The following is a 24,905-nucleotide window of genomic DNA, read 5'->3' on the forward strand; positions in this document are numbered from 1 at the left end:
GATGTGGTTCCAGACCACTGGATTATTTATCATTCCTCTATAACTAAGAGGATTCGTAAAAACAATGAAAACGATGCTTTAAATGTTGAGCTAAGAGCAAGTTTGTATTTGCATGACAGAGTTCCTGAGGCTTAGCCATGTTAAACAGCTACTTGGAGCACTCTTGAAAGAAAGGCCATTTTCATCTGAACTAGCTGCGCAGGAAAGAAGGACCGGCTGAATGGTGACAGCCACACGCATGCCAAAGAGGCAGGCTGAGCTGCCAACGCCAAATGTCAGAGCGTCAAATGAGAAGTGTTTATGGTGCTGAAATGTTATTTCAAGAATGGTTGTTTCTTCTAGGGTTGTACAGCAGAAAAAGATCGCAACTGAGTTCAAGACAGGCAGATAGAACAGAGGCAGATTTACAGCTCACCTACCAACTGTCTAACCTGTGTACAGGAGCACCCGCTTTCCAAACCAGCAAATTTGAGTTTTACGTTAAAAATTCTATACAATTATTCAAGTTCTTGGATCTTAGTCTTTCCAAAGCGTGGGCTTTGTAGTTTGTCTTCTTTGGGACTGAAGTGCAGGTCAGTAGGAACAATGAACAAAGGATCCTAAAAATGCCCATGCCTATGCCCTGGCATTGCTTCTTCCAGCACCGTGAAAGAGCCTAGAAACACGAACGCTCCACCTTCCTTGCTTGCTAACAGTGCAGCGGTTCAAAATCCTAAAGCTACAGCCTGCCGCTTCACCAGAGGGGGGAGAAAAACTCGGCCACCACCATCCCTTACACCTCCCCTTGGCAGGGAAGGGGTCAGCACTGGCATCTCTTTGGAAGACGCAGAGCCCACAAGGAAATTAATGCATCCCTCAGCATTACATGCTTGCTCTTCTAAACAGGAGTCCTACTACTGACCCCAAGACGCACAGGATCAGGCTCTGGGAGGCTGCAGAGGTTACACCAGATACGGATCAGCTGTAGGTAACTCTGGCTGCAAGGTCTACAAATTGCCTCTCCATGGCTCCCACACACAACACAGGCTTTTGAGACTGTGGTGGTTGTGGTTTTAAGTTTGTGGGGTTTTTTTTGGGGGTTTTTTTTTTTTTGGCCAGCTGTTCAATAATGTGAGCCAGCAGAGTTAGTGACATTTGTTAAAGGTAAGCAAACCTCAACTAAACTGCAAGTGCCAGGAGCTCAGACTGCATTTTGCATCCCTGGTTTTTAGATCCTATTTACAATGACAAAGCTTGTACAATCACATAGCTTCTACAGAAGATGCCTGACTCACTGTTAAGAACTTTTATGGCCTTTTTGCAAGTTTTTTGAAATTTGGTGTTTTTCTTAAAGCCCTGAAGTCAGTTGAGGATCTCAACTTTCAGTGAAGATCTCAGCTCTCACTTAAAAATAAATGAATCCTAAGAACTAAAAATGAAATAAAGAGTTTAAAAACCCACATCCCTAATTTCTAGACAGATTTTATGCCGGAATATCTGATTTGTGATTTTAGATGTTTGAGACTGGCAATCCTGTCTAACAACACACACTTTAATCCTTCCACCGTGTTTTACAGCACTTCACGCCACAGGCATAAAGCCTTTTGCTTAATGAAGCAAAAGGCACCTCCCAAGCTGCTTTTCAGCCTGAGTGCTAGTGCTTACAGCAGGCAACCGTAGACCTCGCTGCCACATTCCTCTCATGTCAGCGAAATGCAATACACCACAGCACGCTGCCTACTTCCAGACGGACTTTTTCCACTCACTTATATTCCCTGACACACATTCGTTTGAGAGGTGCAATAAAACAAACTCCTCCTCTTGCCAATATTACTTTAAATTTAATAACGCTAATGCAGGAAGAATATCACCACGGAGATATGGAACTGCCCTACATAATCGTGGTACAGCCCTTACTTCTTGCAAGGTTCATTAAGTGATGTTTATATTTGAGTATACTTGCAATCAAACAAGGATGAAAATAGCTAATTACTCTGCTGCTTTAAAAACCGTAAGACTGCACACTGGTAATAGTTACCTACTGCTGGTGTTACCCCTAACTCTTTGAGTGAGTCTGTAGCTGCTGTACACTAATAAATATTCCAAAAGAAAAAGGTGAGACGATGGGTTTTGAAGAATTTGATACTGTTTGCAAGGGTCTTGGGAGGGACCTAAGCATTCAACAGTGAGTGAAAAGTGCATTTACAAAAACTTTCATCTGCCATGTGTAGGTAAACATACAGGCGTGGGCGCAGATCGAGATATACTTGTCATGACCCACCCAAGGATGAGGAACAAGCTGATGTAACTGTGGTGGGTTTTGCACTCATGGAGGCCTCGCTCCTGCTCCCCACTGTGCTCCTCCCAAGGAGGTCACATCCCACACTGCGCTCCGACATCCCTAGGACGTGGGCCGTGCCACGGGGCTCTCCTAACATTGCTCCTGCTTGCCCCAGAAGCTGAGATTTCCCCCAAGCTCACGGAGCTGGAAAAGCTGCAGAACCCCATGATTGGGCTAAAAGGTCCAGAAGCAATTTGCATCTAGGAAATGAACAGAAAAATCAGAATACACTAAAATGTTATACAGCAAAGGCTTCTCAGCATTGAATGCATGTAAGGTTTGTCTAAGATAACAGACTTTTTTTCCTTCTCTGGACCTTCAGGTAGCTCTCTGCTATTACACCCATCTGTGAGTAAGCAGAGAAGTATTGATTATTACGTGTCAAACGAAAGCAGCCACCAAGTGTGTAATTCATCTACTGAAAGCATAACTAAAGCCAGCAATCCCCTGTACTTGTGGATCAAAAACGTGGGCCACAGCAGTAAACTATTCAGTTGGGAGTCAGTCTCCCTTCCCTCATTTATTATCAGCTCTCCGTGAGCTAATTCGGCATACTCAGTCCTGCTCCACACACAATTAAACCGTTGCACAGAGCTGTGCAGCCGCTTACGGTTTTCTTCATCTTACGACAGTCACAGGAATCAGAGGGTAAGAAAAAGCTGCTACCGTGCTACTGACCGAGGTGTAAGCTATTTGCCTAGCTATAAAGCTGGGCATTTAGCACAAGAAATAAGTCTTGTTTAGCGCAGACCTTCCGTTCTTGATGGTAGATGCCCAGCTTTGAGGAGAAATGAATAATTATTGATTTCTTCATCTAATGAAATGCTGTGAAAAATTTATCAGTTATTAGCCGATCCTTAGCTGGTAGAAATTGCACAGCAGACAATGGGACTCTGTCTAAAATCTCATTTTGACAACAAATGTACAGCAAAACTTGGACTTGATTTCACTATTAATTTCACATTCTCGCTACTGTGCAATATATCTGATTTCAGCACTCTTAATTTTCTGAAGGCAGAACTAAGCCAAAACACGAAATCCCTGGTGACAGGTATGCTCTCAGACCTAGACAAATATCTAAAATTGATGTGTTAGCATGAACCTTATTCCAGTCTGGGGCTCACTTCTACTGAACAAACGCTGCCTCCAGTCAGATGTGTCTATAAGCATTTTGCTCCAGAAGAAACCAGAAATGTGACCATCTCCTCGAGCTCTGAGAACCTGAGAAGAAAATATACCCAGGGTCATTAGAGGCACTGATATGGGACCTTTATCAAAACTGATTCTGTTCAGCATGAAGCCACAGCGAACTGCCAACACAAGCAGTGTTAGTCAGATTTTTGTTTCCAGTATCAGAACAACCCGAACACTATTCATCACATCTGATTTATGACAGGGAGAGAGAGACATTTCTAGGGCCTTCTTTGCTCAAGAATGCACTTTACCATGACAGAGTTTATCGCTCCCTCCTATTGCAGCCTTGCCACAGCATCACTTTGCTGCTTAGAGTCTACGAGGAGGAGCATGGTCCTATGAAGTGCCTCAAATGGCAACTCCTTCCATAACAGTACCAATCAAATTTATGGTATCGCTAAGACCCTCTTCTTTAAAAACACTACCGATTCTTAAAATTATTCTCCAATTAACCATCCAATACTTCTTATTGGATCATTTTATAAGTAAGTCTCAAATGCCTTCCGTATCATCTTGATAACCGTAACGCTTTAGAACAAGCCATAACTCCACTAACAAAACAACTGAAGTAAAACACATGAAAAGAAGTGCCTATAAAATCTCTAATGCAAAAGAAGCAGTGGGAATATATTTAAGGAGAAAAAACTCGCTACTAACACAGTCCTTTTTGTACACGGAGGCTAATAAAATGGATGAAGAAGTCTGGCTGGCTACAGTGGAGAACAAAGTACTCGGGAAATATTTTATTGCTGTTCCCTAGCATCGGAGAGAGACTTATCTGAGCAGCAAGTGGAAAAAGTACTTAAGCATGGTCACTGCTTTTGGAAGAAAAGATTAGAGTCTTTTCCATAAATAACAAGCCAGAGCCCTCTGAATGTATAACGGCAACAGGGCTTCATCCAGGGAATAAAGCAGATGACATCTGAAACACATTGCAAAGAATACCCAAACATCAGCACACTAGGAAGAACCAAATGCCACGATCTGGCAAGATTCATTCAAGACAACATTTCAAAAATGTGTTTAACTGGATCAGACCCCTAAGCGGTTGAGAGACTGATAGATGGGCCTGGATATGACATAAAACACTGGAGTCTCTTCCCAAAGCAAACTTGTTTTTTTCTTCTTATTGAGTGAAAAGGCGACAAACTTTCTTCCCTTAATCTTTCTCTAGGATGTATGTTTTGAGAGAACATATAGCATCTCTTAATGGAAAACAGCCAAAGACGTAGTTCCCTGTCTTCAAACATCCTGCAGTACAAAGGGGTAACATCATCGTCATCATTCTAGACACGAGATACTGAGATGGAGAGTCATGACTGACATTTTGGGAACTCTTGAAGAGCTGTCTTAGCAGGGAGCTGCCAACCCTCTCTGTGATACAATGAATACGCCTCTGCCAGGTATGACACAAAAAACTTAGTATTTTTGCTTTCAGTATACTTTCTTTTTCTCTCTTTTCTCTTATGGGTCATGCTTATTACTTCTCTGCCCTGGGGCCATCAGGAAAACTCCTTCTGTGGCCTAGATACTGCAATATCATTTTTTCTTCCCACGACTAGTCTTTCCTCTTTCCTGTTGGAAACTCAGCCAAAGTATGATCAGAAAGACTACCTGAAGAGTCAACGGAGTCATCACACTAAGGTCTCTTGCACCGACCTCTATGCTGTCATATCAGCTAATCCCCATATTCAAGGTCCTTCACAGTTTATCTGCACATCTGGTTTCATTCACTACAAAGTATTTTCTTCCACCTTCGACTGACCCCACTCTCCAGTCCCACACTCTCCCCTTGTTTGATCGCCAGACAAGAGCCACCCTACTTCCTTCACAGCAGGGCATCCAGCCTCTTAAACCTTTGCAAAGCTGCTTTTCCTTTCTCCCTCCAAGTCTTCCCACCATCTGGAAGGGGAGAACGACAGTGGGATGCTGCTGCATCCTTACCGTTCAGCACTGGCCATCCTCCACGCCCAAGTACTGCGCTAGATACACCTCTGGGCAGGACAGCACGTTCTTCTGATGCCCACAATAAGTTTCAGAAATAAATCTGAATGCATTTCATTCAATGTACGGCCTGTTAGAAATTATTATTATTTAGAACATGCAAAATTATTCATCTATTTGACTGAAAATCAGAAAATGAAATCTCCCATAAAAAGGGAAAAGATTCAGAAATATTGAAGCATGTAACTACACGACAGTTTTGATTCTCAAGTATCTTCGCTACCTTTGGTAATATATTAAATAGTCAAATATCTTTAATTCTGAAAGAATTTAACTACTTTTGGTAACATCCTGCCATTTCCTACACCACTCTAAGAATCCTAAGAAATATTAAATTAAGTTTTCCATTTCATGTTAAACAAAAAGTTTAATTCAACTCTTGCCCAAATTCACTCACAAAAAAGCCTCTTAGGCCTAGACTGAACTAAAATCATGATTATCATGCAGTCCCAAGCACTGCTACAAACACTTCATGTGCAGGTATTATTCTCTGATCATTTCTATTATTCTTTCACTTAATTTCTCTGTATGCCAGTCAAGTTTCTGACTTAGCTGAAGTATAGTTCCATGTGCCAGCAGCGTGACAGAGCCAAGAAGTGGAAGTCCAGCTCCCCTGCCCTAGCTCACCCTCCTGCCACCTATCCTGAGTCAGCCCTGCTACTCCTTTGATTTGGCCAGGGAGTTGGCTTAATTTTAAAAACCATCTGCAAACTACCTTGGAAACAATTTTTGCTAGGTTAGCAGCTGAACAGGCTGGCTTCCTCGCAAGGCAAGTACTGCAGCCAACCTGAGGAAAGAAGCACACAGAAAAAGAGAAAGGAAGGGAAGGGACTCCCCCTCGCATTCAACATCTGCAAGCTGTCCCTGTGGTACCATGATGTTCTATGTCTAAAACGTCAGGTGTGGGGCATGGGGACTACTTTTTTACTCTTTTTTTTTAGCAGCTGCTAAATAACCAGGGCTCCTTGGTGTTACTGCAAAACAAATAGCATTAAGTGATAAAGTTAAAAATAATCATGCTTCATCGCGTTAATGGTGTCTAAGGGATATCTCAAGGATTCTTCCAGTAGCCAAGGTGAGAAGTGTGGAAAGACATACACCCTTTGAGCAGTGACCAAACATCTTTAATCACACTGCCAGCCATTTAAAAATCTGAAGGGATAGCAGTACGTGACAAAAGTAGAGTTAAATGCTGGATATACTAGCATGTGTTATATGCTGTATGGCCTATCGGCAGGCTGTCATAATAGACTTTTACATCCAAGAAGTATAATCACACAATTTAATCATGTGCATCTCAGTTTCCATGGGCTATACCGGTGACTGCTATTGTGACAGAACTTTCTTATCTATATTTTAAAAACCTGTGTCAGCAGTGTGCTCTGCTTCCTGCAAGCCTGAAAGGAGAAGGACATTAGAAATTACAGCCTGACTCAGACACATAATGCACTGGATCGAACGAGCAAGAATGTAACGGTAAAAGAAACTTCAGTCCTGTTCTTAAGGAACGTAAGGAATAAATATCCTTCCATGGGGTGATTTAGAGATGTACTGGCCAATACCACGCAAATCCCTCAGAGCAGTCATACCGGAGAGGTGTCACAATACCCCCAAGCATGATACAATATTAAACCAGGAGACTCCATGTAAGCTAATGGTTTCCAAAGCCTTTTTCTCTGCTCTGATGATTCTGCAGAGCTGTGACCTCTCCTTGGAGGACTCCACGCCAGAAGCAGCTGCACAAAGCCACCTGAGATCGCTCCTTCGCAGGGCTGCAGATCCCTGCTGACCCCACCTGCACAGCAGCTCTGCTTTTCCCTATTGCTTTCCACCCTGCTCCTGGCCAGGAGGAAGGAGAGAAGGGATGCTCAACCCATGGGCACAACTCCTTCCCGCTGTGGCAACCGAAGAGCCCGTCCCAGAGCACCCGTGGCTGGGTGATGGCCAAGGCTCAGCAGGGTCTGCTGGCACACAGGAGGGCCTAGGGGACGTTGCAACCCATCACTATGACCTCTGCCTAACAGCTTCAGCACAGCTGGATCCTGCAAAGGCACCCAGGACCGCGGCTCTCCTGGGAAGAGGGAATGACACCTCTGGCACTCAGAGGAATGCAAGAAAGGGCGTTTGGCGCTTGGAAGAGCAACCCACCAAGGGCACACACACAACGAGACTAGGACAAGAAAGTGGACCTGCAGAGCAAGGCCTGGCTAGGCTGTTGTAAGAGATCTCAGATTACCGTCATTTTTCTTCAAGGATGATAGAAGCTTCTCCTCACTCCTACTTCAGCTCATGTACAAGGTGGCTACTAGCCAGTGAAAATCTGCTCAGGGCAATTAATTCTGAGAACCTGATGTGAAACATAGGCCGCTGTGACAAGCAGAAAAAAACCCATTTCTGCCTAATCGCTATGAACTGCTTCCTCAATTAAAAGTACGCACGCACACAACTGTAACAGAAAACAACAGCTTGCTTTAAAGACAATTTTTGAATGAGGGGGTTGGAAAAGCTCATGTTAGCCTGGCTGAGTGTGTCTGTCATGGCAGCATGTGTATGATTTTCAAGTCTGTCTCTTTAAACACCTTTTACTGCATAAGCTCTCAAAAACTCTAGGTCACTAAGCAAAGCACAGTACTGAGGAATCACAGACTGAACTTTCAAGAGCAGTTACAATGCATATCCTTGTGCAAAGACGTCACAAAAATGCCTGTGTATATATTAGAGGATTTAATGAGAAAATGCACGAGGAGGTGGCTGAAAAGCTCAACAGTGGTGGAATCACTTGAATAAATGCATGTGTATCTTCTCTCTCTCCTTCTTACACATGGTCCTGCCTTCCTTTCCAATACTGCTAACACTGGGTTCCACGTGAGATACCCAGGACATTTCCAGGATAAAGGGCCACATCGTTAGCCCCGCACTGCCTGGGTTCTTGAATTCTGTGCATGTCGGTAGGAACCCCTTCCTCACCATGCATGTTGGTGACGGTGATGCTTGGCTGAAATTTAATTCCATTAGAAATGTCCGTAATAAAAATTTCACCCAGGGATGTCTTCTCATTAGACACGAAAAAAAATGCACACAGTAATAAAGGCAAAAGAGAAAAATCCCACAGTGGTGGTGGAGGAATCTGCATATTGGGTATGTCATTTTTACTGCTGTCACTAGCAAATTACAACTTTTAACAGTGTAACTTTTACCTTCAGGGGAAAACAGTTTTCCTTTTTGTTCAGTATAAGGAAACAACATGCCTGAGAACTGGCCTGGCTCCGTTGCAGCAACAGCTCTGGTGCCTGAAGCAGGGCACAGCTGTGGGACCACCGTGCCTGCCAAGTCCGGGCAGATTAGTACGGCATTCAGGGGTCATCTGCCCACACAGCTTCAGCATCTTCCACGCTACCCAAGGGCTGCCCACAAACAACAGACATGTGCAGAGACCGTAACATTGTGTGTCACACTTTTTTTTCCCCTCCACTCTGACACCTCGCAGCAAAATCAGTGTTTTGCCTCCCACTAGCCACACATGGATTTGCAGGATTTGGCCATTTCTAGCCTCCGGTCGCACACTCACGTTCCTACGGCACTATCAAGTACATGCCCCCAAAAAGCTGGCAGACATTTGGCCAAAGTACACTGCTTAGGTTAAAGATCAATTGTCACAAGTCCATAAAAACAGAGAATACATGACAGAAACATCGCAACAACCCAGAGAAAATACGTTCTGGAACTTTACAGGACTGTCTAACCTGATGTGAACTGGACAGCTTAATTATGTTTTTTGTCATAGGCCATGGCTTATCTATTTATTGTAGTTCAAAGATTGATTTAAGTGCAAGTCAACTGCAGAAAAATCTCTTGTAGCAACAACAACAAAAAGTCAGAATCCCGGAGCCTCAAGAGCACAGTGTCTCAGTGACTCTGTAAGAAATCTCCTGTTTAAAAGCAAAGCACATGCTTTTCTGTCTCACAAACTCCACCAGGTACTGGAAGATGCAGTCGTTCTTAATGGTGTGGCATCAGCAACAGTACCACATTCTGCAGACAGGTCTGATGCACGTTTTGGAACAAAGAACGAACCTGAACCGATGACTACAGCCATACCCCATAGCTATACTATTTCTGCTATGCTAGGATGGGCACATAGGTAAATAGACATTTTTCTGAATACGTAGAGGGGACGGTTCAGTTGGTTAGCCAGGCATTTTCTATGTCTACACAAAACATTTAAGAATTAATAGAATGATCAATTAAATATGAACATCCCGTTTTCCATACAGAAAAAACCAATTTCAGTCATTTATATGTGCATTAGCAATGAAGAAAAACAACCTGAGAAGTTGAAGTGTCACTCCTTAATTTCATTAGAAATGCAGTAGTTTTTAAAAATAAATTCTAGATGCTTTCAAATAACATATTCTACCAATTTGAATCTCCTTCCTATGGGCTTCTTACAGCATTCATACACTTCTCTTTTGAGGCCCCTAGGCTAACACAAAAATTCTGCAAGAAAGCTTTCTTTTATATCCACTTTCACACAAGGAATTTTTACCTGAACTGAAAAGAGTGTACACTTCATTTTTAGTGCCTTGTGTTCAGATGCACTCTTGGTAGGTACTGGTGTCTGATCCTCCCTCGTACACACGCAGAAAGGGCAGCCTCGACCTTCACTGAGCACTGGCAAACACTTAAGATAAGTCACTACCAACTACTGGAGCTACTATAAATGTCTCCTTTAAAATAAGTAACCTGAAATGCTTCATTGTTTTCAGATTTTTCATCTCCTCTGCAGTCTAAGTGCCGATGTTTTAAAACAATAGCAAGAAAGGGCAGATAGTGCAGAAACCACGCTTCAAAATAGCTTCAGTAGAACGATTTCTTTAACACACAGAGTATTTCTCTTTACTTACAGAGGAAGCCTTAGGAGACTTCCAGTGGAAGGGATGTCCTGGGTAGCTGAGTCTACTCTCCGCTATTGTAGAAGCTGCACGATATAATCCCTTTCAGATTTGCTAGCAATTAGCATCATTCACTGTACAAGCTCCCCAGCTACTTAGTTCATCTCTTTGCCAGTGCAGAACTGCAGCTGGATGGCAGTTAAAAGCTGTAATACCTGGTTTTCAAAAGAACCCTTCATGCAACACCAAGCCACAGAGATTAAATTTTTTTAATTTTTATTTTTTTACATCCTACGATGACAGATGAGTTCAGCTGCTAAAACTCCTTTCTCTTAAACCTTGGAAGCCTATCAAACCTTGCAACACATCTTACATTCCAGTGTAATTATGCAGGTTTTGAACAGGAACTATTCCAGCTCTCATCTTCCCTGCAGCCTACTCATTAGTTTCACTATCAGTAACATTTTCTACCTCGGGTTGCGGCCGGTTCTGTGATCGAGAAGCAAATCTGACCATGGCCACAAACAGAAATCTCCCGAGCAAAATGTGAACTTTCGTATTTTAGACTTCCTAAAATGCGAGCTACCTACTATTTGGATGGTCTCTGTACTGGGAAGGTCCTCGTGTGCCATGGGGCAGCTGTAAGCAGAACGCGCCTTGTGCCAGGCTGTGGGTCGGCATCTTGCACAGTGTGCAAAATGATTCAAACCACTGTTGACATTTATGGATTGGCAGGTGGGATATGACATTTTCAGCGCTGGTATAATCTATAAATCTTGCGTAACTGTGACTGAATACCAGCAGGAAGAGTAAAGCAGACCTATGAGAAAGGTGTCTCTTTTCAGTAGTTTAGAAATAAAAAAACCCCAAAACAACACAATACACCAAACAGAGACTGTTCCAAAACCTTTTCTTTTTGGAAAAATAAAACCTTTTAAATGTCCTTTGGATCTCCTTTAGGTTGCTCTCACAGTTTGCTTAAAGGATTTAGCAGTATTTTTGATGTAACCAAAAGCATTCTATAGGAAAGAAAAACAAGCACATTTAAAACTCAACACAAGCACATGAAATGAGGATTAAAATACGACTAGGAGGTATACAGAACCACTGTCTGTTTGGCACAGAAATGTCCAAAATGTTATTGTTTCTTGCAGTTGGGCTAGTGCACCAGATAAAATTCTAACAAGCTAGGCTGTGTATATTAATGCACATTCACAGAGAAATACATGAGTACAGAACAACAATTGAGAACAGCATTTATAAAGAAAAAGGTAATTTATCTCTTGTTGTGTTCATTTAAGAAATTTGAAATCAGTTGATGCCAATCTCCTTTTAATTGGAACATTTCTTTGACACTACTGCAATAGCTCAATATTTTTGCTTTTTTTCCCCCCATTAAAAATAAATCTTTGATGTGCCACGCCAGGCCTGCTACATTCAAATCTTGTCTGAAAATACATTTACAAAAATGGCTTATGTAAAGAAGAAAAAACTGAAACCAAGCTAATAAGTGTTTTGAGTTAAGATTTTAAATTAATTTAATGTCAGTGTCCCTCTGATCCCGTCTCCCCTTCTGCCCCAAATGAGCCTTTATGAAAAAGAACATAGCACAGTTTTACTTGACCCAACTCCTTGACTTGAGATGTGAAACCAACAGTTTTGTCTCACCAGCCTAAAGCAAGAGTGCAAGCATGCTCCCTCCTTATTTAACTAGCTCCGTTTGCTTTCCTCGCCTGTGGATCACACCAGTAACATCACAAAAAAGTGAGCTCCATGGACTTGCTGACAAAAAGCTAGATGTGACACTTAAAACCCAGAGAGGGGCAACCAGGACAGTAAGCAGCAAGGCTAACACCAAAGAGAACTCAATTTCACCTAAAGGGCACCTCAGTCCTAGCACCCAGGATAATTTCTCACTGGTCAAGTGCCCTTGAAGGCCTGGGTCTGGCTGGTAGGAAACCCACTAGGGACATCAACAGAAAATGGTCTTTGGCTATACAGATCTAGGGCCATTCAGCATTTCCTTTCAAATAAGCTTGCAGTCACAATCTAGTTTCATGTGAACAACTTCTGGCACCAGAAAATCCCCTCCAAGCCACTGCTTTTGTCAGAGACTCTTGCTGAAATGCTCACGAGAACATGAGAAAGGCCAAGACCAAGACATCCGTTTGCAGAGTTTCTTCTCGGAGGGGAAAGGTCAATTTAAGTTTCAACCAATTGCAGCTCGAATTTTACTAGAAAATATGTTCCTTGAGCCACTTGGACACCACCACTACCATCAAGACCTCCCTAACACTCTACAAGTGAAACTCAAACTGGAACAGAGTAATTTTAAAACACTGTTCCTCTGCATGAAATAATTTTGTCTCTGTTTCACTCTTTTTAGTGAATATATACTCCTGTTCCACCTTCTCTTGAGTTCTGAGCATTCTCACTCTTCAGAGAGGCAGAAAAAAGAGATATTACTCTATGCACCAATACATATCTGGAAAAGTAAAAATAACAAAAGTTCTCTGAAAACCAACCATATAACTTCAAAAAATGTAAATGCCTTTGCACTTGCTCATTATTATTTCCCTGGGGAACAGCACTGTAAAGTTAAGAGTCAAAATTTTGTGACGTTAAGTTTGGCCTTAACCCCTTCTGCCTTTCGCATTCAAGTTCTTCAATTGCAATTTCTCTCATTGAAAAGCAGTAGTTTCCCGAAGGTTCCCAGACAGGTCCAGAAGAAGATTTAGACCTCAGGAGCTTTTAGAAAAAATTAAAGATTAAAATATTGTTACATTATCTAGTCTGGAAAGAGGGCTTTTTAGAAGCTGAATTTACAGTAAATGTTCAGTTTTTGTGAGGGAAGTGGACTTGCTTCTTTCAGTCATAATCAGGCAAAAACTGAAGGATTAATTTAAAAAGGAGACAAAAAGAAGGAATTACTGCAAACAAATGTAATTTTTTTCCACCCTGTGGAATATGCAGCCATTACAGTAGTTTAACAAGGCACTTTTGAGGGTGAAGAACTGAAAATATAATCTTTCTATTATAGCTTTTCTTCAAAACTCTTTGAAGTGTATCTTTAGGCTGCAGGTTACTCAGCAGCTGGAAGCGGAGTTACCCAAAGCAGGTTGGCAGAGGGTCATTTTTCTAAAATCTCCTCCTCTTCAGACCATTTTGGTCTTACAGACTGATAGCTTTTCATGCACAGAAAGACAACTTGCTGGTGCCACTACCTTTTCAAAGAGCAATTATAAAGAAGTAATAAAGTACTAAAGCAACATCTCAGATGAATTCAATATCCCAGGCACGTGGGGGCAAAATCTGAAGCAAGGTTTGTCATAGGTACCTGACATACCACATTTGGTGGTTGTCTCCCAAAGAAATGTTAGCAGCTGAAAACATCGCATTATTTAACCACCTGCATAAGGAACTGGCAGATTTTAAACCTCGTGTAATTTTTTTTCCCCACTGAGATGCTATAATTTAATAAAGCTATTTTCACTAAGTGCTTTTCATATTCTGACTTTGACAGTGGTATCTTTGTTTTATACATTTTCTATGCATTTTTCCTGTAGGAGTATGTTTTTTGATTGTCTTAAGCACTATGCTATCTAGACAGTGGCAAATAGAGCAGAAATTCACCACAGAGATCTCCAGGTAAGTTGTTCTGCACATTAATATGTGTGTTAACACAGGATTTAATTATTGCCACAACAGAGCATATGTTCTTGTCTACTCTCTGAGTGCCTCAGATATGTTAACATGAGTTAAAATGAAAACAACAGTCAAAAGTATTGGCACTTGCAAAAGATAGTCACAATAAAAGGCCGAATTGGATATTCCGTCATGTATCTCCTGGGCACGTTGGAAGCCCAGATAGTCATCGACCCAACTCTGATGCTACTGTGCCCTGTGCTGAGTAGAGCCTGAGTATACTCCTCAGGATATCAGCCTTGTCACTGGAGTAGCAAAGATGGCATTGAGTTGGGCTACAATATAACCATGAACATCCTATTTTCAGCATCCCTAAATGTGTGGGCTTACCCCCCTCTCCTGTCCCCCACAGGCTCTGAGGCAGGAGAAAAATCCTCTCCTAACACTCATGCCAATAGTGGGATATTTCCTCTTGGATGCTGGGCTTGACCTGTTACCTATTTTATTCCTGATCATTCATGTTTTCTGTAAACATTCATAAGCCAGTTTCTCCATCCGGCCTATCAGTTTCAAAGCATCAGTTTCAGGCATTATCTTCACTTAAATTTGCCTGCATCCAGAACAATGAAGATATAAGCCCAATTACTAAAGATTTAGAACTCTCACTTTTAGGTGAAGTGACCTGGTTACTGTGCTAACCCTAAAGGATCCCTGAAGCACCCTAATTTCTGCTGGAGTTGGAGGTAAGTAACAAAAGAGCGAGTTGTTTCAAAAACACACTAGGGCTTGACTGGAATTTTATGTGCAAATACCAAATTTTTTTTTCTCCAGGCTGTGGTACTGTTGTAAGTACTAGAAACCATATGTGGAAGTCCAAGCTGTTGCCCCTACAAGAATCTGGAGAAAACTTAATGCAGAGCAGTTTAGGATGCTTCTTGCAGGCCAAACATCTCCTGCAAGACTATTTATCTATCATACCAAAACCATCACATAGGTACATGCACACATACCTCTCATTCAATTTGCTTCTAAATGCAACTCTCTCAATGCTTTTCGAGAAATCAAAACACCACCAAGAAGTACAGGTATGAGCATGCACGTGATCCTTTAAATGCTTGTGAGAAACCAGACAGCTTCCATTGCAAATGATCCTCCTGCACGTTCACAGACTCAAAGTCCAGATAAATAAGGAGAAAAACATATATACCAATGACTGGAAACTGTACATTATTAATAGAGTTTTTGCCTGGCTTCCTTCTTTCATTTGAGTTACCTTCAAAGCAGTCATGACACTACGGGAGCACTACGGCAAACGTACACTTCGTTATCAAGCAATGTAACCAGAACAAAATACATGCAAGTAGAATCAAGGGCAACTACTGCAGAAGTGACACAACTTTCTCTGAGTGCCTCCTGTATCTCAGCCTCGTGTTTTCACTCTCCCATAGGCACAGCTGCCTTTTCATGGTCTGTCTTTTCCCACTAAACTTACTAGATTTGTTTGCTCACTATAATCTGCTTTTACCTCTGAATTTTGCAGAAGTGGGTCTATCCGTTACTATCTGTGTGTATAATGAATGGTACAGCAGAGCCTGACCCTGGTAGGGGTCTCTGGGGTCTGTGCAGTACAGGTCAGCATTACTTTTACATTGTTTATCTGTCCGAGATAACAGCAGCAACCAGCAGCACCGACCCTGGAATCCTGCCTTTCCTCTGCCTGCCTGGCTAGAGAGCTGTTGCTCGGTCTTACTTCTTAATTCTTACTTTCAGGTGCTGATCCAAGCTGGATCCTTGTGTCTCCCATCTGCCTTTGTTCCTGAATTGGTCAGAAAAAGACTCAGAATTACCTTAGCACATTGTATCTTAAACAGCGCTTCCTGATGATTTCAGTAGAGGCTTTTGTGTAAAAACTGATGAGAATAAAGACTTCACAGACATTAGAGATGTGAGAATGAGTCCTAAATAATCAAGCAGATTGTATGCAAGATGCTGAACACCTCTTGCAAGGCAAGGCTTTCATTCTCAAGTATAAATCAAAGAGATCAGCTAGTATTAAGTGATCTGGTCTCTCTGCAGTTCAGATTTGTATTTTACTCTACATTGTTTGTCCATTTTTGCTTTAAAAGCTTTCTTGTTCAATGTTTTATCTAGCTTGTCTCCTTTAGACAGGGAAGTATAAAGAAAGATATAAGCTACGTTACCACCGTTACCACCGATCCCAGTCCTCAGATCCCCTTTTCCCCTGTACGCATGCAATGCACATTCAGAGCACTTGGGAATGGTATCTCTAAGGACACGCTTGCATGCCATCACAGTGTAGTGGGTTGACCCTGGCTGGATACCAGGTGCCCACCAAAGCTGCTCTATCGCTCCCCTCCTCAGCCAGACAGGAGAGAGAAAACTACAATAAAAGGCTTGTGGGTCGAGATAAGGACAGGGAGAGGTCACTCGCCAATTACTGTCATGGGCAAAATAGACTTAACTTGGGGAAATTAGTTTAATTTATTACCAATCAGAGCAGAATAATGAGAAATAAAACCAAATCTTGAAAACACCTTCTCTCAACCCCTCCCTTCCTTCCTGGGCTTAACTTCACTCCTCATTTCTCTACCTCATCTTTCTCAGCGGCCCACGGGGACGGGGAATGGGGGTTGGGGTCAGTCCATCACCCGCTGTCTCTGCCGCTCCTTCCTCCTCAGGGGAGGACTCCTCACCCTCTGCCCCTGCTCCACCCTGGGGTCCCTCCCACAGCAGACAGTCCTCCACGGACTTCTCCAACGTGGGCCCTTCCCACGGGGTCCCAGCCTCCCTGGGGCATACCCCTGCCCGGGCTGCAGGTGGGGATCTGCTCCAGCGTGGGCCTCCGTGAGCTGCCGGGGGACAGCCGGCCTCACCGTGGGCTGCCCCAGGGGCTGGGGGGAATCTCTGCTCCGGGCCTGCAGCACCTCCTCCTCCTGCTGCACTCACCGGGGGCTGCGGGGCTGCTCCCGCCACACATTCTACAGCTACAATTGCTGCCACGCAGCAACTTTTCCCCCTTTCTTAACTCTGAAGCCCAGAGGGGCTACCCCCGTGGCTGATGAGCTGGGCCAGCAGTGGGTCCGTCTTAGAGCTGTTGGCGTTGGCTCCATCGGACATGGGGGAAGCTTCCAGCAGCTTCTCACAGAAGCCACCCCTGTAGCCCCCCCGCTACCAAAACCTTGCCACGCAAACCCAATACACACACTTTTTACAATAGCACTTTTCCTTACTGAGTTTCATTGTCACAGATAATAAATCCCTTATGTGTCTCATATTCACTGACCCTTAATAAAATGCCTGTATTCTCAGATACGAGCATTCAAATGAGATTTGAAACTTCATGCTTACTTTGCCTATTTGTTTATCCTGATTTCTGGGTAAACCAGACAGCTGCATAAGGTCTAGTTGTGCTCAAGATAGCATGTTTGCTTTTGGCAATAGAGTTGTGAAAGCCGCCTTATATGTCCCTCTCTGCTATTGTGCTCCACATTTCTTTCCTCCTGTTGTACTGGCACAACCACTTCTGGATCAGGGAACTGATCCAAATGAAAAAAACCAACCCAAAATAGGAAGAAATTGGTTAGCTTCTGGACTGGTGTGACAAGGTAGCTGCACAACAGAAGGGCAACATGGAGGCAGGAACCTGGGACAGAAAGAGGCAAGCTGGTAACTGCCACAGCATTTACACGTAGAGACAGACTTAGACACAGAGTTTCCACTACTGAAGGAGAACATTTTCTTCTAAATCTCTCCCTAGACTCAATTATTAAGCAAGTTTCTTAAGATCTGCAGCCTTTTTGGCACCCTAGGTTAGGCCAGACTACCACGTGTACCTACCGTGCCCCTGACTGGGTCACAGACACAGCTCAGTGTGTTTGCAGGAAAGAATGGAGATTCGAGAACCGATGGTTTCACCCTTGCTCTGTACACAATGTCAATGTACATAGCAGATGTGAAACAGACAACAACAACAAAAAAAATAGACTTTAAATTTGCTCCTTGTTTCACAGCATTTTTCTACATCCCTTTTTGCAATCTGCTGCACAGAAACACTTCGTCTGTATTTTACATCTTAACATATGGAAAGGAAGAGCAGTTTTATAACAGGAAAACTTCACTGTCCATTCACAGAGCCTGGCAGGAGTCTTGTAGGTGTAGGTAATAACCCAAAGCATGTTTTCAGTGCCAGTTAGTTAGGTTTCACTTGGTGACTCTTTCAAACCACAGGTGGCCTTTCAAACCACCAATGCTGTGTTGGCACTGGTGTGAGTTTCAAAACGAACCTAGGATCTCAGCTCACTGGAATTTTCAGTCCGTGATAACTCCTTAGTGCAACATCTGCACAGGCTTTTAACAGAGCCACCAGGACTTATGTCATACTCCAGGCACATAGGACCCAATCTGCTCAATCTTTAACTAGGTCCCATCAGTATTCTGTCTCCAGGACAGTGTTAGGTGCTAATGCGAGTGTTAATAACTTTCCATATTAACTACTGTCTAGGGAGTTTTTCCACCTTTTCCTCCCCCTTTATATTCCACCTAAAAAGCCCCCTATTAATAGCAAGGAGGAACAGTCAAGTGGTTGCAAGACAACAGTGGATCAGATTCTTATCATGCACTTTCATCCACTTCCAAAGGCTGATTATTCTTCACAAAGACATTTTAGACATAGACAGATCAAAATAATTACTTGAGAAGTTATATTAATAGATTTAATGAAGAGCTATCAAAGAGACTTGAAAGTGTCCTAACAGTCACGATGAGCTATATGTTGGCAGGGTTTTATGGAAAGAACAAAATGAGAGGCAGAAAAGGAATAATGCCCATATTCTCTAGACTGCCCACACTGCTGTACAGCCTGCCAAGCTTGGTGGACTTTGCAGGTGATATGACACCTTGGGGGAGAGTTTGTGGTTTTTCATACTAAAACTCCTGCCCATGTTTGCAGTAGAACTATTTATGGCTCTTCCTCCAACTACAGAGACAGTGCTGGTGGGATTTCTGAGGCCTTATGCAGTGTGATGAGACAACCTGCTGAAAAGAATATAAAAGCTTGTCTAAATTTAAAAACTAGAGGTATTTACCAACAGAGAGCAAAGACTCAGGCAGTGCACATTATCTACCGCAGAAATTAGCAAGTGCCATACAGGTTGAGGGAGATGAATGACCATAGATGCTATAAAAGATGAAAAAAATTAGTAACTACTTTTTCCCCTGCAAGTATCCCCTTTAAAATATCCAGATGCTACTTTCCCAGCGAACTACCTTTTTTTAACCATATCATTCAATCCCAGCTGAGCCTGACCCAAAGAATATTGCAATGTCCTCCTCAAATCCCAAATCCACCTTCCACTCCTCCAAAGCTGGTGTAGCTCAGAGCTTCTTCAAGTTCAGATCTTAGTCAAGCCCAGTGCACACTCACATCACCTGCAGAGGAGGAAATTCTACCTGCACTGAAATTTCCAAAGATGTTAGCATTCTGCGTAACTCACTACAAAAAATTCGGCAACACAGATTGCTATGGTGCATTATTGTGGAAACAGTTCCTTAGCTTATCTTCTTTTCATACCCTCTGGAGAGCTGAAAAGTAATAGGGTCAAAGCAGGAAACTCAGCTGAGATGAACTCTTAATGTATTTCACACAATTTTTTCATCTTCTCCCCCTTTATTTGTTTTCCAAACTCCAGCTTTGCAATTTTTCCATCCATCTGTTTTCAGTAACTGATTATAGAAATACCGCATTACAAGATACTATCCCAGGATCCTGCACAAAATCCCACCACAAGACTAAATACTGAACAGACTTTGGGCTGTAGATACACCCAAGGGACTTGATGAACATTTGGATCTTGGTAGAAGCCAGCTGAGAGAAACTGCTGGCCCATTTTTAAGTGCTCAGTGCTACTACATAGGAGATGCCTGGTTTAGCAAGGAACCCTAGGGACGGGCCCCCAGATGAAGTCCCATCCAGATGTTCATAGTATACTACATTGCCCAGGGTCCCATGGAAGACAATCTCTTCAGAAGCATGGTGAGCAAAAGGGAGTGAGAGAAGAAAAAATGTCTGCTGAGCACATACAGAGAAATAAAAAGAAAAGCACTGGCTGAGCTCCAGGAATTAAAATCTGGCCCCACTGAAGTAGGTGGGAGCTTTGCCACCAAATTTCAATGGAGACAGAATTTCACCCGATGCGAACAGCACTCTGGAAATATCCTCCCTCCAGACACACTGTGGGAGCTCTTCTGGCTCTGAATACTCACTGGCAACGCAGCGAGGGAAATTAAACCCAAAACAAGGCAACAATACCAGAATGATTAATCAACAAACAAAAAGGATGCAACAACAATTAAGCAAAAAGTATTGCAGAAGTGGGTGGAAAGAAGGCGGCAAGTCCTTTACCTCCTGGACCACTGAACTTTGCCAGGAATAAGGTGGGATGCCAGGACTCGTGGTGCTGGGTACAGGGTGTCGTGTCAAGACTGCACTGGAGGCAGTCTGCACAGATTCAGTAACAAGAGGAAAGAAAACTTCTAGCACAGATTCAGCCTTGGAGTATGCTCCCGTCACTAATGCTATATAAAGAGGCCAGAACCTAGCAACTTCAGCAAAGATTCCTAGGAGCAATCAGCGTCATCGCTTACAAATTCCCAGGCAGGCTAGTTCACAGAAAGGGCACGCTCAGCAAGCTCTGCAGTTGTGTAACTATGAGGATTCTGGAAATGAGAAATACAATGCCTGAATACAATAAACAGACACAATGTCTATAAAGCCTCATCTATATGACAGCTATGACCCAGTTATTTAGCCTACAATTGTCCTCTGATTTAGTTAGCATTTGGTTTCATACCACAACTACACAGTGGTCCTGGATGTTCCCCTTTCACTGGCTGAAGAGTTCAGGCTGCCTAAGATGCTAAGTTCTACCTTTCAGAGTGCCTGAACACCCCAAACCCACATAAGGCAGCTGGAGGGACAAATTCCCATCACTGCTGGAACTCAGCCCCTAACTCCCAACCAAAGACCTCTTCTTTGCTGCAGCTGTGCTGCAAAAAGGGACCAAACAGCTCTGTTTCTGGGAACTACTGCAAATTGCACCACTTTGGACGTGGTGATGATGGCATGTGAACTTGCACACCTACCACTGACTAATATTCAAGTATTGTATTCCACTTCGACATGAGAAATCCAGATGAGGATTCGTGCCTACATATCAATGATGGGTGAGTGACAACAGCTAACCAAGCAGTAAACCAGAGCTCCCTGAGTGACTGTGTGTGACAGGCGCAGCATAGGCAGGCACCCACCAGGGTCTGGAAGCTCCCAAAGTCTTTTGAGCTTTCCTCAAGACTCCTCTTTCCTCACAAAACAACTGGAACGGTCTGTTTTTAGCAGTGGGTCCCCAGCCACTCCTGTGATGGCGTGAGGCTCACAACCTTCACAGAGCTCAGGTCATCTGCCAGTTTCCCCTCTCTGGTCTCTTCTTCCTCTCTCTCTCTCTCTCAAATAACCAGGGGAAAAACCTTTTTACAGTCCTTCCCCAGACCACATGGCCAGTCTCTTCAGGTGATAGAGATCTCCTGAAGCTCCATGGTTTGCTGCCTCATTACTTGTGTGCCTGGACAGACCACTGGTCTTGGTGTGAGTTCCTTGTCCATGGGCTCTGCTGTCAGCCCTCAGGATTACCCAGTGTTAGTATCTATTGCCTGCCGCTATTAAAGTTATCGGGAAAAACAGAGGGCACCCAAGGCAAAAGAAAGCATCTCTGCAGGCTCTGCAGTACTCTGCTGGCTCAGAGCAAGTTTTTCACGCAGTTACTTAGCTGGCAACTTGGAAAATGAAGAACAAATGTGCTTGGACTGACACCGATCCTTCTGCAGACTCTGGAAACAAACCTAGAGGGGAAGAGAGTGGCTGGAGAGTTACTGAGCTCTTGTGCTCCCTGGCTGCCTTACCACCATTGTTACCTCTGATGACAAACCAGAAGAACTGCTTCTTGATGTGCCAAGATCCTGGGATGAAAAGCATGGACTTCCCCGAGTGCTGGGCTTTGCACCAGGCTGCCAGCTCTTCTCAGCATGAGCCATGCAGCTGTGGGTGTAAAGGGCACACCACGGCCCTCCTTCCCAAATTCAATAGCGGACCTTGTGAAGAACAGCAGGACAAGGATAGTTACCTGCCAGAGGAGCTACTCCTCCCTGGAGCTAAGAGGGTACAGCTGAGACCAGTGTCTAGCCCAGTCTTTAGTTATGTTGTGGTACTTTGAAGTAAAATCTGTCCTTCATGGTTTAAATCAGTCTCAAATGCATTTGAAAACAATTACTGGAAGGAACAAAATAACATCTCACTTTGAACTGCTCTTGCCAGCACTCAAGGAGGCTTGAGAAAGTTGTATGCCACCAGCTGACAGGCTGGCCACGGATGACAGCTGGGCTATAACTTTGCTGCTCACCCCTTGCTGGATCCAGGACTTAGACTATCAAAGGACCAAACCCGAAACCAGTACCTAATTCACAAAGGGAGAACTTAAAAATCCACTTCTGGCTAAGATTGCAAGTTCAGCGTTTCCAGAAGTTACTTTCACTGCCATGACACTGGCTGCAATACGAGGGAAAATGCGATTATCAAGTCTCTCCACAGAGTACGGAGACGAACGTAAAATCATTTCAGCCTAGTCCTCTCATCTTTCTCCTGCCTTTTACGCATCATATTATTACTGGCCTTCTTTTTCATGCTGAGGCCCGTAGTAGTACCTAGAAATGGTTGAAAATGTATAATTTTTTCTAGGACCTATGCTGACTCCATACATAAACCTGTATTTTATCACAGACTTCTACCTCCCTTCAAGTATATCTAATGATTTTCTACAACAGTCTTGTCAATAGTAACACATCAACCAGTATCACACAGATAAGTATTTTCTACCGATCTGCTATTTTACCTAAAAATGAGAATTTTAGACTAGTACAATCCTCACTCAGAACAGCTGACAAGATTCTTTTTAAACTGTCAGAAGTAGATTTTCAACAAAGAACATAATTTTTAGGAACAGAGACACATGCAGACATTTAGAGAGTTATTGGTTCAAATGGTGCCCCTCAAACAAGTGAAAACTAAACACACTGAAAACATCCAGAATTCTTTTTTTTGTAAAAATTGGCAGCCTTATTTCACTATGCTCAGGTTTCCAAGTACAGGAACTTTGACCATCGATCCTTCTGAAGTAAGAAGTCCCAAGTATGAATAAATAACCAGATGAGCTTCAGTTGATGTAAGAAGATAAAGGAAAGGCAAACCCAGAATTCAACACACTTTTTTTCTTGACCAAAGGCAGTAAAAGTGATCACTGTGTTCGCTATTTATTCTACCATACGCAGGTAAAAGTAACTTCCACATAGTAACATGTAGCCCAGCGAGGAAGCACAGGCCAAAGGACATGCACCAATCTGCTTCGCAAAGAAGCCAGGTGATACATGGCGGGTAATTATGGTGAATGGGATCGCTTACTATAAACAGTATCTGAAGAGGACTGTAAGTTTATATTGTTTTGTGTTGACTGAAATAGCTTGTTCTGTCCATGCAGGGGACTCCAATTAGAGTTTGCTATTCAACACACCGATTTGCACACAGGCTGGAAGTGCTTGCAGTACAGAATGACATGATACTTAAATTTACTTACCCTGTAGATTTCTGCTCGGCTTAAAGTAAGGTCATTGCTCCAGTGAAAAAGCCCTCTCAACGGTCATTTTTCCTGCACTAGAGATTGGTTTGTGATTCAAGTTTCTAAACATTTATTTCAGTGCAAATTCTGTCAGAAAGAGGAACTTACTGCTCGTTGTGAAGTTACCCTCCCCAACCTGGGGAAAGGAGTCTACGTCTTGGATGACCTGTAGTACTCCCACAGTCCGTGCCGGGGGATCCAGGGCTACAGAGCTCTCGTTCACTGTTATATCGCTGGCTCCCGTTATCTGGTTGGTTGGCGGTCCTCCTATAGATGCTTCCAAGTCTGGAGGTATATCATCCATGCAATCTGCATTTGGCTAATGGGAAGAAAAAGAAGAAAACTGAGCGTTTACCTGATAAAAAGATTTAATTTACCTGTTCCCACTTCTTTAGGGTTTTTCACTTTCTTTCAGTACTGAAAATGGCAACATATGATAAATAAACATGCACAGTTTGTTTGTCTTCATGTACTTGAAACTTCTTAATATAATCTGTTGCAAGAGAGACCCAAAGTATGCACTGGAAATACTCAGTATTAAACTGTGTCAGCTATAATCTTATATTTTTTATGTATTTATTACGTATTCTTATTTACACTTTTAAAGGGTTTGGGAGAGTGCACATAAAAAAAAAAAAGTAACTCACTTATTGATACGATCTCCTCAACATAGGCAGATTGCTGAGTCAGATTACAAATGTAAACAGAGACAGTAGCTGAAGGGGAATGATTATCTTTCCCCTAAATATACATTTTATAGAGCCAATATCAGAGCTTTCAGGAATAGGAATTCAAGGGAACTGCCTGTGGGCGCATCTATGTGTGGGGTGCAAAAATAGAAGCTAAAGCTGTTTATAAGACAAGATTTTTAACATCAAAAGATCTTTTCCTTTGCTAATGCCGTATTTCCTACAAAATAAAATTATGAGAAAAGAAACAAACAAGCAATAACAAGTATTTGAAGAGTATTATTTGTTCCACAGTCTTTCTTGCTTTCTGATTCAGAGAGACCAGGGATGGAACCCAGTTCTGGGGAATTTAGACACTTGCCTCTTGCAGTTACATAGTGAACCCACCAACACCTCCAGAACGACTCTTCAAGTCAAGCAT

The 24,905-nt window shown here is 42.9% G+C and overlaps 1 protein-coding gene across 1 annotated transcript in view; it reads right to left on the minus strand.

Moving 5' to 3' along the window:
* Positions 1-24,905, minus strand: part of LOC104169055 (RING finger protein 150-like) — a 32,206-nt gene that overhangs the window by 2,151 nt on the left and 5,150 nt on the right. The window contains exon 2 of the mRNA XM_009709861.1: positions 23,904-24,114. Coding sequence (XP_009708163.1) covers positions 23,904-24,114 — 211 coding nt within the window. The remainder of the gene's footprint in view (positions 1-23,903; positions 24,115-24,905) is intronic.

The sequence above is a fragment of the Cariama cristata genome, unplaced genomic scaffold (genome assembly GCF_000690535.1).
Source record: "Cariama cristata isolate BGI_N322 unplaced genomic scaffold, ASM69053v1 scaffold14911, whole genome shotgun sequence".
In the NCBI taxonomy this organism is placed as follows: Eukaryota; Metazoa; Chordata; class Aves; order Cariamiformes; family Cariamidae; genus Cariama; species Cariama cristata.